The sequence below is a fragment of the Melopsittacus undulatus genome, chromosome 8, assembly GCF_012275295.1.
Source record: "Melopsittacus undulatus isolate bMelUnd1 chromosome 8, bMelUnd1.mat.Z, whole genome shotgun sequence".
Lineage (NCBI taxonomy): Eukaryota > Metazoa > Chordata > Aves > Psittaciformes > Psittaculidae > Melopsittacus > Melopsittacus undulatus.
In genome coordinates, this window is record NC_047534.1 from 10,837,258 (window position 1) to 10,855,867 (window position 18,610).

General features: G+C 50.0%; 2 protein-coding genes across 3 annotated transcripts in view; both read left to right on the top strand.

Annotated features, from left to right (window-relative positions):
* The first annotated feature begins 344 nt into the window (after window positions 1-344).
* LOC101878312 (zinc finger protein 883-like) lies at window positions 345-15,358 on the top strand. 2 transcript variants are annotated; one of them, XM_034065793.1, is made up of 5 exons: window positions 345-754; window positions 1,222-1,330; window positions 2,616-4,143; window positions 12,931-13,036; window positions 13,771-15,358. In XM_034065793.1, the coding sequence occupies exons 2-3, from the start codon at window positions 1,243-1,245 to the stop codon at window positions 4,136-4,138; spliced, it is 1,611 nt and encodes a 536-aa protein (XP_033921684.1). In that variant the 5' UTR covers window positions 345-754; window positions 1,222-1,242; the 3' UTR covers window positions 4,139-4,143; window positions 12,931-13,036; window positions 13,771-15,358. The 2 variants fall into 2 exon arrangements, with proteins under 2 accessions (XP_033921684.1, XP_033921686.1); XM_034065795.1 differs by lacking the exon at window positions 345-754 and adding an exon at window positions 902-1,013.
* LOC106023539 (zinc finger protein 850-like) overlaps window positions 12,936-18,610 on the top strand; it is a 54,999-nt gene continuing 49,324 nt past the window's right edge. The window contains 2 exon segments of the mRNA XM_034065798.1: window positions 12,936-13,074; window positions 16,816-16,924. Coding sequence (XP_033921689.1) covers window positions 13,024-13,074; window positions 16,816-16,924 — 160 coding nt within the window. The 5' untranslated portion in view covers window positions 12,936-13,023.

The window sequence follows — 18,610 nt, forward strand, 5'->3', positions numbered from 1 at the left end:
TCCGGTTTGCTCATCTTATATCTTTATTGAGCTTTGGTTTTGTTACTATAAACTTGTATAGTTATATCCACATGATCAAATCTATGATTTGCGAAAGCCAATACATTTATGTGTTTATCACACTGCTCATTGTGTAATGGAACGTGAAGCACATGGGAGAGGTGATGCAGCCTTGAGCAAAACCACGTTTGAGCCGCCGTCCGCCTGAACAGGGGTTCAGAGGTACCAGCAGTGTTTCTCTGCCCAGGTTACTGCCTCTCCAGCTGCCCTGATGCAGTCTTGTAAGCTTAGATGGCTGAGGAATGCTCTCTCCCTGTGGATTTCAGTGATGGCTGAAGGTTGAGGTTTGTGCCTGAGCTCAGCCTGCCTCGACTCTTGGGACCTGCGAGGCTCCAGCAGCCTGGCAGTGCCTCGTCGGGGTCCCCATCTCTTGGAAGGGCAGGCAGTGCACCTACAAAGCTCCAGAGCTCTGCTTGGTGTCCTCTGGATGTTTTCTCCTGAGAAAGCGCTGGCTGCTGCCGTGTCTTGTTCATCGAGCTCCTGCCATGAAGGGTCTACACTGCCCCCGAGGTGGGCATTTGCTGTTGGTCTGGCACGGATGAGCCTTCCCAGCACGCAGAGCTGAAGCCTTCCGCAGGGACCCCGAGGGAGACCCTTCGCCTGCGGGGACACCCTCCGGCAGCGCCGGCGCCTCATCGCGCACCGGACACCCGTCCCGGGAGAGCAGACACAGCTTCATGGGCTCCGGCAGCAGGTGACCCACCCGCGGGGGGAGGCCGCGCCGCTGTCTGAGCGCGGCGGGAGCTGCCCTCGGTAGCGACAGGCCCGCGGAGCCCCGCCGTAGAACGGCACCATCGCCACCGGCAGCCCAGCGCCGTCATCTTCCTCCGCTCTTGGAGGCGAAGGCACCGCCCGGCCTTGGTCGCCGCCGTCACGGGGCAGCGCCCCCTGGTGCGCCGGTCCAGCCGCTGAGGGCGGGCCTGGCCGGGCCGCAGGGAGCGGGACCTGACCCGGTAGGGGTTGGCCCGGAAACCCGCCCCCCGCGGCCGCGTGAGCCTGCCTGGCAGGGGGGTGCTGCGGGGCCCGGTGCTCTCCGCTGCACGGGCCCTGGAGGCGGGGTCCCTGCTCGGCGCGGAGCCGCGAGCTCCCGAGCCGCGCCGCTGGTAGCGGTCGGGGAAAGCCCAGCTCGCCTGACCCTCTTCGTTTCTTTCCCCGGAGCAGGCCCCCGGAGCGGAGCCGGAGATGCTCATCCACATGGATCAGGAGGAGGAAGTGCGGATGTCCCGTCTCCGCTCCTGCGAAGGGAAGAGTGCTCTGAGCGGCACCTCAGGTAAGGGCCATCAGTGTGACCCCGTCCTGAGAAGCAGTGCTCCAGGGGCAGCAGCGCCCACAGAATGTCCAAGGGCGGCGGTGCTGGGTTGGAGCAGGGCCCGTCCAGCTTCACGTGCTGCCTGTGACAAGGGTAATCATAGCCCCACAGGCCACCAGGCTGGGAGGGATCTCAAGGCTCATCCAGGACAACTTTTCCAGCTAAAGTGTGATGGTTTTAATGAAAGCTATGTGAGGGAAAAAGTGGCATCACTACCACAGGAAGCTGCCACAGAAGGTATCTTAGGAGTTCACTGTGAAATCATAGTGATGTTTTCTTGTGCTTCCTATAAAGGGGAAGATGGAATATGTGCATATATCAGTCTGGGGTTGAACTTCTAGACTCTCCTTCCTTTACTGCAGACCTATGTTTCAGTAGCAACTCACGACTTCCATGGCCTGCGCTTCCTTATCACAGCTGTGCCAGACCACAGGAAGTGTGCATGTCACACAGGTCTCATCTTGCTCATTCAGCCCGCATAGAGCTGTTTCCTGTGGACAGCAAAAGGCACAGCATTGTTGGGGGCACATGCTTCTGAACCTGCTATATGCTCATCAAACCACATTCAGAGCAGTGGGCTGGAAGGAGTTGCTGCTCTCTGTGAACACCTTAGAAACCAGCACAAGCCCCTTGTCTTGAACAGGCTTTCAGGTGACCTCGGATTTGCGCAGTGACCATTCATAGCATTAAAGCTTCTGCAAGACTTCATGTACATAAGAGGGCAGGGATTTGTTCATTGCCTGTGGCCCAGGAGCCATTCATAACTGTTCAGCTAGCGTTAGTTTGACTTGCACCTACCTTCATCTACTCCATGTGTTGGATTTAGTCAGTGCATAATCTGGAGCCAGGCATAAATTTAATTTGCTTCTGCTCTAATACTGGCATAACCCAGGCTCCAGGCAGTGTCCGTGGTTCTATGATTTTCAGATACAACATTCTGGAAGAGCAAGCGTCTTTCGCATTCAAGCAGTAAACTTTTGCCTCTAATATAGCAGTGATTTCAGTAGATCCAGGTTCCGGTGAAGCATGCAGGACAATTTACAGCATTTGGTCCTGTGAACACTCTGAAATTTCTTCTGTGTAGTTTGGAAGGAAATACCATGTCCTGAATGCAGGATATGTCAGAATGTTTTATACTTAAAGTCAGTCTGTCTGCTGAATTTTTAGAATTTGTCCCCTTGCGATTTGCCCTTTCCAAAGCTTCTAGTCCTGCCTGTGACTTGTCTGGATTCTCATTTTATTGCAGGTGAAGATGGGATTGTGATCACGAATGAAGACAATGCCCATCAAGGCATCCCCAGTCCAGTGGAGCCCAAGGGTTTATGCTCAGGACTGTTGGAGGAGGAGAGTTCCCAGGGTCCTGCAGAGGACCCTGTTCTCCCACGCAGGTCAGAAAGGATTCAGAGATCTCTGGGGAAGGGACAAAGCCAAGTGGCACTGTGTGGAAAAAGCTTCAGGATGCTGCCGAATGTTATCCAGCAGATAAACCCTTCCATGGAGGGACAGACATTACACGGGGACTGTGGGAAGAGCTTCCAGGTGAGTTCCAACCTCATCCAGCATCGGAGAATCCACACTGGAGAAAAGCCCTTCACCTGCACCGAATGTGGGGAGAGTTTCCAGCATCGATCACATCTCATCCAGCACCAGAGGATCCACACAGGGGAGAAACCCTATGAGTGCTCCGAGTGTGGGAAGAGCTTCAATGTGAGCTCGAAGCTGATCCGGCACCAGGTAACCCACACTGGAGAGAAGCCCTACAAGTGTGCTGAGTGCGGGAAGAGCTTTACCGCGAACTCACAGCTTGTCCTGCACCAGCGGGTGCACACAGGGGAGAGACCCTACGAGTGCAGTACCTGCGGGAAGAGCTTCAGTGTGAGCTCAAAGCTGATCCAGCACCAGGTAATCCACACTGTGGAGAATCCCTATAAGTGTGCTGAGTGTGGGAAGAGCTTCTCAGGAAACTCTCTGCTCATTCAACATCAGCGTATTCACACTGGGGAGAAACCCTATGAGTGCAGGACCTGTGGGAAGTGCTTCAGTGTCAACGCAACCCTGACACGACATCTCTGGGTCCACACCAGGGAGAAGCCTTACAAGTGTGCCGAGTGTGGGAAGAGCTTTGCAGAGAGCACCAAGCTCATCCAGCACCAGCGGGTGCACACTGGAGAGAAACCATACGTGTGCAGGACCTGCGGGAAGGGCTTTAGCTTGACCGTAGCCCTAAGAAGACACGAGCGGGTGCACACTGGGGAGAAACCCTACGTGTGCAAGACCTGTGGGCAGAGCTTCAGTGTGAGCGCATCCCTGACACGACATGAGCTGGTCCACACAGGAGAGAAACCCTATGAGTGCTCCGAGTGCGGTAGGAGGTTCCGCTTGAGCTCAACCCTGATACGGCACCAGTTAATCCACACTGGGGAGAAGCCCTACAAGTGTACTGAATGCGGCAAGAGCTTCTATGACAACTTGCAGCTTGTCCAGCACCAGCGGGTGCACACTGGGGAGAGGCCATACACGTGTTCTGAGTGTGGGAAGAGCTTTACCTTGAGAGGAGGCCTGCTTCAGCACCAGAGGATCCACACCGGGGAGAGGCCCTACTCCTGTGCCTACTGTGGGAACAGATTTCGGCAGAGGGGCCACCTCATCCAGCACCTGCGCATCCACACTGGAGAGCGTCGCTACAACTGTGCTGAGTGCGGGAAGGGCTTCACAGTGAGCTCGGCGCTCTTCCGGCACCAGCAGACCCACAGGGGTGGGGAGCCCTAGGTGGGGTGAGTGTGGGGAGCAGTGAGGTCTGATACCCTGTCAGCAAAGCCCGGTGTCTCCCCTCCCACTGACCATTCCTGCTTGTGGAGGGTGAAAGCATTTTCTTCCTAGGAGAATGAGCCCTCAGAGATGAGGAAGGGGAGAGGCGGTGGAGGGAGCTGATTGGAGGTTTGGGGCAGGTGGCAGGAGGAAGGTGCCAGAGTCTTTTCAGTGGTGGCCAGCGCCAGGATGAGGAGCAGTGGCCGTGAACTGAAACGCGAGAGGTTTCCCCTCGCCATGAAGAAGAACTTGTTCCGTTGCCGTGTGGGAGCACTTGAACAGGCTGCGCAGGGGGATGCGGAGGCTCCTTCCCTGGGCACACCCAAGCCCGGCCTGGACAAGTTCGGGTGCCCTTGCACCGGCGAAACGAGGCGGGGACTTATGGTCGCTGTGTGGCTTCCCGGCCGCTTCCACCAATCGGCGGCGAGGTCTAGTGCTGTCGGCAGCTCCTGATTGGCTGCGCCGTCCCCACCGTGGGGGATAAACTGGGGGCGGCCGGGCCGGGTGTTTGTCTCCCGCCGCGGGGCAGAGGGCGGTTGGTGGGGACTGAGGCAGAGGGTGAGTGCGCGCACGCGGCGCGTGTCCATGGCAACGCGTCGGGACCGGCCCCAGGCTGAGGTCCTCGGGATTACCCCCAGGTCTCCCCCACCTCCCGCGGTCCCTGCTCCCCTGGGTCGGCCGCCCCTTCCCTTTGCCGGGGTCCTGTAGGCCCGGTACCGGCGGCGCTCGGCCGGGAAACCCGTGTAGGCCGTGTGAGGGCCTCGTCCGTGTGCCTTTTCCCCGAGAGGCCTGGGTGGCTGGTCCCGAGAGCAGCGCCCGGCCCGTGGCTCTGGCCTGGGCCTCAAGCTGTGGCGGCTCCGCTGCTGGCCTGTGCCAGCCGTGTGCTCGTAGGAGCCGCGGGGCTGTGAGCGGCTGTGCAGGGCCAGCGCTTGTCAGGCCTCCCCCATCTCTTCCCTCGGCTGCTGCGGGCCAGCGTCCGCACAGCAGGTGAGGGAGGGTGCCAGAGGGGCTGCCTCGTACCCTGCAGTGGTTCCTGCACACAGCTCCTCCAGGAGGATGTCTGAGTGTTTCAGTACAGGAGCTGTGCCGCGTTCTGCTGGTTCCCTGGGGGCCCTTGGCTCTTCTCCGTTGCTGGCACTGTTCAAATCCAGGTTAGACGGGGCTTCAAGCAGCGTGCTAGGGGAATGTGTCCCTGCCTGTGGCAGGGGCTGAGAACTCGATGAGCTTTAAGGTCCCTTCCAACCCCAGCGATCCTATGGTTCTATAATTCTTGATCTTGCTGAGCTCAAGAAAGAGCTTGAAGGACAAAGGCCAATGAAGCCTATTGCTGTTCCAGCTTTTCCTCTGTTGGGTGACACAGGTATCTTATTCAAGCCTCATTGTGCCAAGCACAGCACTGCTTTACATACATCAGCTCTAAGTGCCTGTCACTGGCCCCACTTGGGGTGTCCCAGGCACAGCTGACTGCATGGTGGATGGGCACGGGAGGTACTGGCTCTCCGCAGAACAATTGCTGTTTGCTAAGTTCATGTGTGCCTGTCACACTCCGTTCCTACTCCGATGTGAGTGCCAGGTTACCTTTGTGAATGCTCTTCAAGCTGCTAGGCCTGGTGTTCTGGGGTTTGTGTCCACTGCAGTGATGCTTGGGGAGGTGCAGCCACGTTTTGCTGCTGCTTGATAAGCAAGGACACAAATTCTGCATGTGGGGAAATAGCCTGAAGTTGTAAGCTGGTTGAACAGCAAACTTGAACTCTGTACCACTTGTGTGTTTTCCAGTTACTGAGCTTCTCCTAAGGGTGCCAAAGCAAAGGCAGGGCTTCAGTCATGCTTCCCTGCCACAGCACTGTCTACTTTGTTCAGAAGGCACTGGATTGTTGGGATCAAGTGTTTTCCTAACCTGAGAATGGCTGTGCATCTTGAGTGTGAAACTTGCTGTGGAAATGTGTCTGAGACAAACTTAAGTGCTGTCTAGGTGAGATAGGGATGTTTTCTCAGAGGGTTCGAACACTGTTATTGGAAAAGAAATGTGTTGGAGTGCTGAGGTGTTTTGTACTAAGCCTTGTTTCCAATCTCCAGCCCCAGTGTCCTATCTCTTGGAGCTGTTGGATTCCTCACTGGAGGCTACTGATAGGGCACCGGGAAGGTATGTGTTTACCCTGAACATTCAACCAGGTCTTGATGAGCAGAGGTCATGAAGCAAATGAAATGACATTCCAGCCTCTGCAGTGGAAGTGGGCAGCTGCTTGAGCCGCCTGCTTGGTGATGGTTCGGAGAAAAGTCCAGGAACTCGACAACTCGGGGGATAGCTCCTCCAAGCCTGTCTCTGCAAAGCATCAACCGGGGTGTGCTTATATTGTCCTTAAACATACATATTCATAAGATTACATACATTACATCATACTTTTAGAGAATGCCTCCTGTATGCATACAAAAATGTGGTAGTGGGCTTTTGGACCCCTGGTGGTTATTTCTTCAACACTTTGGTTTAGGATCGTTGTCTTGTCAGTCATATCTGCATACCTGCAAAACCCCCAAGGCTGAGATGCCCCACCCCTTTTCTCACAGGAATATAGCCAAAAGTATGTAGTTATGTCCGGGACCCCCAGAGCTGGAGCTCTCATGAGTTCTGTCTTTAAACTTTTAAATGTTTCTTCAGCTTGATTTGTCCATTTTAGAAAGGCTGGATTTTCTTTTAGCAGCTCATATAAGGGTTTTACCGGAACACCATAATAATGGATCCAGAGTTGACACCATCCTGTCATTCCCAGAAATGTCCGGATATCTTTAACTGTGGATGGTCATCGTGTGTGAAAGATTGCTTCCTTCCTTGCTGCTCCAAGTTCTGGTTGTCCTCCTGTTATTTTGCATCCTAAATAAGATACTCGATTTTGAATTAGTTGAGCCTTCAATTTAGATACCTGGTCTCCATTTAGCCCCAGAAAATTCTACAGTCCATTGAACACATTCCCTCTCAGTTTTGGTAGGAATTAACAGGTCGTCCACATACTGTAGTAAAGTTCCTGTCTGGGTGGGTGCGTCCCAGGATTCTAATTCTCCTGCCAATTGATTTCTGAAAATGGTCAGACTTTTTTTTTTTTTTTTAATCCCTGAGGTAACACCATCCAAGTGAGCTGTGTCCTTCTTCCTGTTTCAGGGGTTTCCCATTCAAAAGCAAATAAATTTTTGACTTTCTTTGGCCAGGGGCAGACAGAAAAATGCATCCTTTAAGTCCAGAATGGTAAACCACTTCTGATTAGTATTCAATTTAGTTAATAAGGTGTATAGATTAGCTACTACTGGATGAATGTCCTCCACAATTTTGTTGATTGCTCTAAGATCTTGAACTAATCTGTAACTTTTCCCATCGTATTTCTTTACCGGCAAGTTAGGAGTATTATATTCTGATTCAATTAATAATCCATATTTTAAAAAAAGTATTTATTTGATTCCCTTTCAATCCTCCAGTTTTAAGGGATATTGTTTTATTCTAATTGGGCAGCCCCCCTTTTATTTCTACTTGAACAGGCAAAGCATTTTTTGCCTTACCTGGAATTTCAGGTGCCCATACTCCCAGATATACCTGATTAAGGATTTCTTCTATTTCAGGGAGGTCCTCCTGTTTGCTTTTCTGTTGAATTAAAGATAAATTCGAAACTTCAATTAATTAATCGGTTTTGACTCTTATTCCCATTTTGCCTTTTGCTTCTCGCCCTAATAAAGATTTTCAGAGAGTTTGGCATGTATAAAAATTTATGCATGCCTATTTGTTTTCCCAGTTTATACTGCAAAGGTTTCAGAAAGAAAGTGGGGTTTTAGTTGGGGTTTTTTTTGTGGGTTTTTGTTTGGTTTGGTTTTGTTTTGTTTTCTTTTTCTGGTGGCCAGTGGCTCCCACATCTGTAACAAATTCTTTTCTCTCAGATTTGGCATTGAATAAGTTGCTCCTGTATCCACTTAAAAATTCCACTTTATTTCCTCTAGTCCCTAGTTTAAATTTAATCGGTGGATCTGCTAGGGTAGACTCCCCAGGTCTCTGTCAGTTTAGTTCCAGTTCAGTCACCAGAGCCACCCCATGGCACTTTCCCCACGGCGGTCTCACTTCCGACGTCCAAACTCCTTAGAGTATGCACACTGATTCCACCCACAGGGGAATTCAATCTCTCATCTCTGCCTCGTCCTCTCACATTAGTCCCTCCCCCAGTTTCTACTTGTCCCAAAGCAGCCACTGTAGCCGTGCCTATAGCACGACTCAGCTTTTCCTTCTCTATCTGTTCCCGATTCCTGGACGCTCGCCACGCTTTTTTAACATTCTCAAGTCATTCTGCTCTGTTGCCAGTGACAGCAACCCCTTCCTCCTTATCAATAACAGACAGGACAGATGCCGAGAGTGCTTCTCTCGGAGGTACCTGTGATACGTAACCCCCAACCTGTCTTCCTGATTACTCTGTCTTGTTTCTTGGTTGTTTTTTTTTTTAACTTTAAACATATCACAGGCTGAACAACATCTCTCCAGCTTAGCTTTCTGGTTTTCCCTGTCCTTTTCTAAAGCCAGAATTAGGGATCTGGCAGAGCTATGTTAATTTCACATTCTGTCTGCCACTCTAGGTGGTTTCTTGAAGTGAAAAACCTATCTGCATACATCACTTCATCCCATTTTCCTTGTTGCTTTAAAAATACCATTAATTGCAACAACATATTATAGTTCAGAAATCCATTTTTAGGCCGTTTCTCCTGATCCTCCAGAGTATACAACAGCCACCATTGGTTACAATATTTCACCAATGTTTTCTTATTCACTGAGCCCCCAGGAAGCCCTCCCACTTCTTTCCAATGTGCCAAAATGCACCCTAAAGGGCTCTTATTCATGATCTCTTCACTCTGCTGATTTCCCACTAGCAATCATGCATTCACACACACACACACATACACAATCCCACAGACGCACTCCACACAGTTACAACACTTGAGACAGAGTCTAAAATTGTACCAACCAACAACAATTAACAGTTATAACAGCCTGTCACCAATACCAAACTCACAAGACCAAAATCATCACTGTAACAAGCCACAAAATAGACACAACTCCACACAGTTATAACACTTGAAACAGAGACAACAATTAATAATGTAGTTATAACAGCCTGTCACCAATACCCAAATCACAAGACCAAAATCATCACTGTAACAAGCCACAAAATAGACACAACTCCACACAGTTATAACACTTGAAACAGAGACAACAATTAATAATGTAGTTATAACAGTCTGTCACCAATACCCAAATCACAAGACCAAAATCATCACTGTAACAAGCCACAACATAAGTCAAATACCAGTAAAATCCAAAACCGTTTCTACAAGATGCCCACTGTGTCTTGTAGGACCCAAACCACCAGATGCCTCCTGCTTCTTGTGGGTGTATACCAAACAGACGCTAGCAGATGGGTATACACCTTCACCCACAAGATTTCCTATCTTGATTTACGGAAGGCTTCCAAACCTTGCGTACACTTACCAACCCAACCCAATTACCAATTTAGTCTTTATGCAAGATGCCCCCTGCACCTTACAGACTACAGAAACCAGAAGAATACCTTTTATGAAAATGGTCCATGTCCGCTCCCGCAGTGATCCAAATGAGTCAAGGGATCCCTCCAGGAAAAACTCAGGGCCCTAGGGAGCCCTGTCCTCAGCAGGTCCTGCAGCTGAGCAGAGAGAGACCCATCTGGGGTGCCAAACTGATTTGGAGACAACACTAGGAACTCATCAACACAGTTTAAATTTAACAAGCATGTATTCTATCTTGCAACGCCGGGAGACATGGGGGACAGCTCCTCCACGTGTGTCTCTACCAAGCATCAACAAGGCTGTTATTATATTGTCCTTAAACATACATATTCCTTAGATTACATACACTACATCATACTTTTAGAGAATGCCTCCTGTATGCATACAAAAATGTGGTAAGGGACTTTCAGAACCCTGGTGGTTATTTCTTCATCACTTTGTTTTAGGATTGTTGTCTTATCAGTCATATCAGTAACCACCAGGTGGTTCTGGCAAAGCTTATCTTAGTAATTTCCTTTTCTCTATAGCTGCTAACAAAGCCTACCATCCTTAAGGTTATTTGTTTACAACCCTGTTCTTCAATCAACCCCATTCTTCAGTGAGTAGGACACGGCCTCTTCAGGGGAGCAAAACCACGAGAAATGACTGCCCTGAGTGTGACCATGTGTGGGCTCTAAACTACCAGTTTCTGAATAAAAGGGATGTGTAATGAATGGTAAGAGATTCTTACTCCCCTTCCTTTGAGATCTCCTGTGATACCCTAGTTCTGAAAAGGACAGGGGTTTGGTTTGTGCTGACTTGTCTCCTGAATTCACAGCTCATTATGTCTATGCTGGATGGTAGTGGGAACAATCTCAGCTTCCATGTTGTCCTGTGTATGTAGTGTCCTCACCTTGGGCTGAAGGGACTGGTGTTGTCACTGTCCTGCCTATTGCTGTAGAGGTGATCATGTCAGATGAAGCATCTGCAAAAACATCTGTGGGAGAGACAAGTCTGACTGCACACAAGTATTTAAATGACTGTTTGTGTGCTAACCCCTTCTGCCAGCAGCAGACACTGCTGGAACAGTAATTCACTGCTCTGAGTTGTGCTCTGATGATTTCTGGAGTCACGCTGTGTATGTCTGGCCATTGGGAGCCTTGAGTCATTGCTGCTGCTGTTCACTAGTCATGTCTGAGGCTTGATCTGGTGGCTTCCTTTGGGTTGGGTGTAATGTCAAGCCACCTCTAGGCCTCTTCCTGTGTGCAGGGTGGTGCTGGAGTGCTCTTTGTAGCTCTGCTCTCACCTGCTCCTCTGCCAGTGGCTGCAGGCCTGGCAGCATACAGAGGCAGCACACCCTACCTGCAGGACTCTGCCTCTCTGGAAGTGTAAGGTAAATTGGAACCAGTTTCTCTCGTTTAATTTTGGAATCTGCATTTCTTGAGGAGTGCTTGACTTGAAGCCAGCTGCATGGGAAGCCAGGATGCCATCAGGACTTGTGCAGCTGTGCTGGCAGGAGGCTGGCTGTGCTGTTCCCCTGGGCCGGCGACTGGCTCCTGGCTCAGCCTGGGCAGGTTCTGCCTCTTTGCTTCAGTTTCCCTTCCTCACGGTGGATGTTTGGAGCTGTGACAAGTTTGCTGACCTGGTGTGGTGCTTGCTGTCCAGCGAGTGATCAAAATGAAAGTAGCGCCCTTGAACCTGGCTTCCTCTACCCTCTGGCTGGGGAGGCTGTGCTGTGTCGTATCCTGTGGTGCAGGGCCCTGGGGATGTGGGGCTGCTTCCCCTGTGACTTCTGTTCCTGCAATGGCAGGCTGGCATCACAAGTTAGTGTACTGTGGTTAGTCCTCCCCTTGGGGAAGGCTCTGTCCCAGTGAGCGAGACCAAGGACTGTGTGATCACAGGGGAAAGCCTCACCCTGGTGATGTGTCCTCCAAACTGGGTGCTCAGACCTAGCTCCCAACACTCCTGGCCGAGTCCTGTGCTGGAGCGTGGAGGGCAGTGGAAGTGGCTGTAGAACAGAGCTTCAGAAACTCAGGGTGAGGAGCCAGAGGGCAGTTAATTTATAGAGCTGGGGTGCTCCATATGAGGTGGGAGCCAGCAGCTGATGTGCTGGTGCTCGCCCTGTGCTGAGCTTGGTGAACTTGCAGCTGTCTGCCTGGCTCTTCTAGCCCTGAGGGGGCTGACCTCGAATGGGAGAGCATGAGGTATGGCTCTCTTACAGTGAATGCTTTCTAAGAGCCAGGAAGTAGCTTAGTTCCTTGTTGATCTGGCAAGGCTGCCTGTAAGGTGATGGTGTTGCTCTGCACAAAGCTGATTACAGGTCCATTTTGTAAATGAGGTGGGTGGATTTCTGCTTCAGAGGAAACTGAGCTATATCAGCCAGGTGTCTCACTCCTGCTTCTGGGTAGGTCTTTGGGTGTCCTGCTACATCTATGGAGATTTTTTGTTTCCTTTCACAGAAGAGGAGGGAGAGCTCAGTTATTTCTGGGGTTTGAAGTAAACCCTGCTAGGCAGGAGAGGAGAGTGTGAGTGGTAGCAGGAGCCATCTGCAGCAGCTGTTTTGACTCTTCACATGCAGTACAGCCCAGAAAAGTGGGAGCACTGAAATCTGTCCCTGCTTTGGAAGTTCCTCTGCATCTACTCCATTGCAGGGAAGGTGATTGTCTCCCTGTGAGCTGCCTGACTCCTGGCCTAATTCACCACTGCTTTCCTCTAGGGAAAGCTCCTTATCACTGTGAAGATGAAGTTGCTTGTTCTTCGTCATGATTGAAGGAGAGGCGCTTGCCTTTGCTTCTGCCCTGCTCAGAGTCTGGCATTGGATGAAATGTTTGGTAGCACCAGGGGAAAGCAGCTTGCTCACAATTTCAGTGCAGATAGCTAATGTGGACGTCTCTGATCATTTTCAGATGGGAGCCATATTGAAGAGGGAAACCAAATGCAGCGTGCTGTGTTGTAGGTCTCCTCTGAGGCTAACATTTGGTGAGGTGGGTGGTGTTAGTGTTAAGGTTCACTGGGGTAATTGAACTGAGCAAGCAAGATTGCTTCCTTGAAAGTGCTTGCTGTGCCATGGAAATGGCCAGTGGTTGTCCCTTACCACCCAGCCTGCTGGAGCAGCTCAGAGACTGCTTGCTGTATGGCTCAGCACTTCAGACCTGTCCCTTCATAAAGGCAGCTTCCCTCTATAACCCTTGTCTGGTTTTGCCTTTCAGGTTGTCTAATCTCCAGCAGTAACCTGCAATACCAGCTGCAATGGAGAGCGCAGAGAGGGGAGAAGAGGAAATGTTGCACTATGAGGAAACAAGATGATAATGTCAAGTGAGTCCTGTCTCACAATGTGGCACAGACAGTATTGGGTAAGGCAGGAGACCTTCAAGGTTTAGGTTTGATCTTTCTCCTCATCTGAAAAGGTTAGGGAGACTCCAGTAGCTGATTAATCAACTATATATGTGCAGTAAATCTGTTTAATCCAAGTGTACCAGCAGGGATGGGAAAGAGCAATGTGGCTAAGGCTGGCAGCAAGCAGTCAGGTTTTTTTTAGTCTGTACTATCACTTGCCCTTCAGAAATGCTTTGACCATTTGGCAGTTGTGTTTGTGCCTTCCTGAGCAAGGCACAGTTTTCCATGGTTTGGTGGGCAGACTCATGGGATGGCAGCTTTTTGGTTTGAAAGATGACTGTAGAGGTGAACTATAGTCCAGCGAGCTGCTTCTCTTGCCTTTGCAGAATGCCCACTGGTTTAGGCACAACTATTGTCTTGGAGATTAGTTTAAACAGCAAATTCACTCACATGCTCTGAAAGTCGAGGCTTCAGACTTGGGAAGAGTGAGCAGGGTGCTTCCCAGAATACCTAGATATTCCATACTGCCTGGGTGCATGCCCACTGATTGGTCTGGAGTGTCTGTGTCTCTTGCAGCTATCTGTAGCAGACTAGTCAGAAAACCTGATCAGTGTTATTCCCAAAGAGGACGGATCTTAGGCTGTAAACTGTCTGGCACTCTTGGGAAAGTCTTGGAACCTAAACTGTCATCTTTTATGTATTTATTATCACAGCATCTTCTGACTTTTGTTGTTCTGGCAGTTCGGAGTCTGCAGAGTCTTACTGAACAAATTGACTCCACACTTCAAAATAAGAAGCCAGATTTCTCAAAGTGTTTATATATTTGGAACATGTCAATATTTTTATTTTCTATACCATATATCTTTGAGTTTATTTGATTTATATGACATACAATAAACAATTTGTAAGGTACTAACGATAAATTATAAGTAATGTCTTATGACAGGTTGGGGGTGCATTCTAAGCAGCAACACTGTGTCTAGTGGAGAGCAGTAGAGTCTGTGCATGTATTAACTGAAAGCCCAGTCAGAGAACTGGAGGGAGAGGAGTTGACATGGGCACCCTGCAGGAAGGAGAGGTGGGAGAGATCAGTCAGGGAGAGAGCCCAGTTCATGTAGGCTTTGCAGCCCCAAGGTAAGAGAGACCAGAGGAAAAGGGGTGTATGCTGGGAGGATGGTCTGTGGGAAGTGTCTGGTCTTGCCTCAATGGGAGGTTCCTGGTGGAGGGTAAGGGGTTGGCCACTGATGAAGCTCTCCTCTGTCAGGTCTATAGCAGGTATAGTGTGTGTGGGGACACCTCCTAGCAAAGCCTTTTGCCACATGTGGTGAATTGTTAGGAATTTGGGATAGTTTTCTTCCCTGGCTGTCGCATCTCTTTCCCTCACCCAACTTCTTGCTGAAGAGCCGACTTTGTTATGTGAACAGGACAAGGCCTGCTTTAAGTGGCATTCTAGTAAATGTTGTTATCCTCAGTGTACCGTGTATTTCTCCCTCAAGTACACACTGCATCCCTGAAAAACCTTCAAGTCCTACTCACCAGCCTTAATATGGGAAAATAAGTAAGATCCCAGCTTTTTTACTCTCATTTAATGAGATATACTTTCATTAGATCTGCCTTTACAGTCAGAGCTTTTGTAATCAATTATGACATCCTCAGTTACTGCGGCCTTCAAGACCACAAGGACGTTTCTGACATGCACTGCAAATTCCCTGACGGAAATCATTCAATCCCCTGCTTCATTACTCCATAAACAAATGCAGCCTTCCCAAGCTAGCCTCAGTGTTGCCATGTGCCAGTGATGATGTGCTGCCAGCCAGTTCTGTTTGTATACATTCATGTGTTTTCTTGCCGTCCTAATGCAGGCTCATTTGTCTTGGAAAATGCATTGCTTTCATTTTTATTTCCAGTGGGTAGTAACAGCTGTCAGAAATATTTTGATAGTTCTGTTTAACACTTCCAGGGCTGCAGAAGAAGCAAACCAAACCCAACTTTTCAACTAAAGTTATTGATTGCTTTTTAAGCTAAAGCAAGGAGCAGGTACTTTACTGGCATTATACAAAACTTGTCTTGCCAATATACAGCAAGTGAGCCCAGGGTGAGCTTTGGAACACACTGCTTATAAATTCACTGTGACAGTGAAATGATCAGGGGCACTATGGGTCGTCCTTTGCAGCTACCACCACGTTGATTTGTGTGCTGCCTGAAAACATAGCCTCTGGAGGTTTATTCTGAAAAGCTGTGCTGCAGATGTTTACGTACTTTCTTGCATCTTGCATCTGAAAAGAGAGCTGTTTTCTTACACAGGCACAGTTCCGTGTGTACACGTATTTCCGAACATATTCCCTGTCTTAATGCCATGTCTTGAGTGGGTGTGATCCATCAGCACGGTCTCTGCTGTGGCCAAGCCCCATGGAGGGGCTGGTGTAACTACAGTGTACAGGAATGCTGTAAAGCAAAGTGGTGACTTATGCACCTTCCTCTTCTACAGGATTACACTTGGAGTACCAGCTTTTAGGTATGGAAGGGGTAAATCCAAGAGCAATCCTTGCTGTGCTTCTGCAAGGACACTGGAGCTGCTCTGGAAGTGCCTTTCCAATGTGCCTGTATGGTTTTAGTATCATTCCGGCATAAAATTCCTTTCAGAGGCATTGTGTATATGCTGCTCATTGTGTAATGGAACATGAAGCACATGGGAGAGGTGATGCAGCCTTGAGCAAAACCACGTTTGAGCCGCCGTCCGCCTGAACAGGGGTTCAGAGGTAACAGCGGTGTTTCTCTGCTCAGGTTACTGCCTCTCCAGCTGCCCTGATGCAGTCTTGTAAGCTTAGATGGCTGAGGAATGCTCTCTCCCTGTGGATTTCAGTGATGGCTGAGGGTTTAAGTTTGTGCCTGAGCTCAGCCTGCCTCGACTCTTGGGACCTGCGAGGCTCCAGCAGCCTGGCAGTGCCCCGTCGGGGTCCCCATCTCTTGGAAGGGCAGGCAGTGCACCTACAAAGCTCCAGCGCTCTACTTTGTGTCCTCTGAATGCTTTCTCCTGAGAAAGCGCTGGCTGCTGCCGTGTCTTGTTCATCGAGCTCCTGCCATGAAGGGTCTACACTGCCCCCGAGGTGGGCATTTGCTGTTGGTCTGGCACGGATGAGCCTTCCCAGCACGCAGAGCTGAAGCCTTCCGCAGGGACCCCGAGGGAGACCCTTCGCCTGCGGGGACACCCTCCGGCAGCGCCGGCGCCTCATCGCGCACCGGACACCCGTCCCGGGAGAGCAGACACAGCTTCATGGGCTCCGGCAGCAGGTGACCCACCCGCGGGGGGAGGCCGCGCCGCTGTCTGAGCGCGGCGGGAGCTGCCCTCGGTAGCGACAGGCCCGCGGAGCCCCGCCGTAGAACGGCACCATCGCCACCGGCAGCCCAGCGCCGCCATCTTCCTCCGCTCTTGGAGGCGAAGGCACCGCCCGGCCTTGGTCGCCGCCGTCACGGGGCAGCGCCCCCTGGTGCGCCGGTCCAGCCGCTGAGGGCGGGCCTGGCCGGGCCGCAGGGAGCGGGACCTGACCCGGTAGGGGTTGGCCCGGAAGCCCGCCCCCCGCGGCCGCGTGAGCCTGCCTGGCAGGGGGGTGCTGCGGGGCCCGGTGCTCTCCGCTGCACGGGCCCTGGAGGCGGGGTCCCTGCTCGGCGCGGAGCCGCGAGCTCCCGAGCCGCGCCGCTGGTAGCGGTCGGGGAAAGCCCAGCTCGCCTGACCCTCTTCGTTTCTTTCCCCGGAGCAGGCCCCCGGAGCGGAGCCGGAGATGCTCATCCACATGGATCAGGAGGAGGAAGTGCGGATGTCCCGTCTCCGCTCCTGCGAAGGGAAGAGTGCTCTGAGCGGCACCTCAGGTAAGGGCCATCAGTGTGACCCCGTCCTGAGAAGCAGTGCTCCAGGGGCAGCAGCGCCCACAGAATGTCCAAGGGCGGCGGTGCTGGGTTGGAGCAGGGCCTGTCCAGCTTCACGTGCTGCCTGTGACAAGGGTAATCATAGCCCCACAGGCCACTGATTCGGGAAAACTTCAGGAACAAACTTGCCAACAAAGTTTTCAAGCTGACAAGCAGGTATTCTTTATTGTGGCGCCGGGAGACATAGGTGATAGCTCCTCCTAACGTGTGTCTCTGTATTGCTACACAAGCCATCCTTATATAGTCTCTGGGCATACATGCATATTCATGAAGCTACATATGGATTACGTTATTTTCCAGAAAGTTCCCCGCATGCGTACAAAAATGTGGTGGTGGTCTCTGAGGGTTGTTTACTTCTTCCAACAGTCTTCATCACTTCTGGCACCCTTTGAAGCACACGCAGTAGATGCTTATACCAGTTTAATTGGTTCATTAGCACCAGAGACATAATAATCCTCCTATCCTCCTACTTACCAGTTAGTTTAACTGTAGCACATCCTGGACACCTGCTATTCCCAGATATTCCTTATCCCTGTGTCTTGTTCTTTTAGACTGTTTTTCTTAAAAACTACATCAACTATAACGATTTATCTTGTGCCAGAATGTTGTCTAGCTGTACTCTTATTTTTTTTTCTATGTACCATGCACCTCAGTAATTTTCCATTGCTACTGTTACAAAGCCATCAAATTTAACATTGCTTAAAACTAATTCTAAAAGTTTATATATTCTATTTTGTGATTTTGTGTTCCCCTTGTTTCAATCCCCCCTTTTTATGTCCTTTTGCAAATTCTTTTGCAACATTTTATATATTACCATCAAAAGTCCTGTTAAAATAATTTTCCATTTCTACTCGGTGCTTAATTTCATTCCTTTTCCAATCTTCATAATTTATCATAGACAGTTTACAACACCAGAGGGAGCATTATATCATACCACAAGTAATCAATGTTAAAATAATTAACATCAATATTCTTGCAACCAGTTGCCTCAACCAGGAGAGATTAGGTAACCATGAAGTTAACTTTTTCCATATTTCTTCAAAACGGCAGGAGGTGTCATCCATGGCCATCTCATGAAATACCTTAGTTTGTTTCCAAATTTCCTCCAGATCTGTTTCAATTTTGCCACTTCTATGTAGGAACAACAACTTTCACTGATTATGGAAAAAGCTCCTCCTTGTGATGCCAGTAACATGTCTGGAGCCATTCAGTTTTATACCACCTTAGGTAGGCTGGTTATGTCTTGTTGTTCTGCCTGGATTATATCAATGTCTTTACTTTCTATTTCCTCTGTGGTTGCTTAGATATTTACAATTGCTTTCTCTAATTCACTTACTCCCAAAGATGGAATTAGCTCTCTCACAAAACTATTAAATGCAGTGTGCTGTTCAATAATAGGGTTAAAGCCTCGCTTAATCCGTTTAACGAAACTTCTAATCCAGGTTCCGGAAGAATACCTGTTGATAATAGTAAAATTGGGTATTACAGCACCTGAGGTGCATGCCCCCTTCCAGTTGGGGGGTAAAGTCTTATAAACATTTTCTCCACATAACCAATACCATCCTTTCCCTTTAGGAATGGGCCACCACTGAACTACGATACCATCTATATTAATAGTGTGATTGCAAT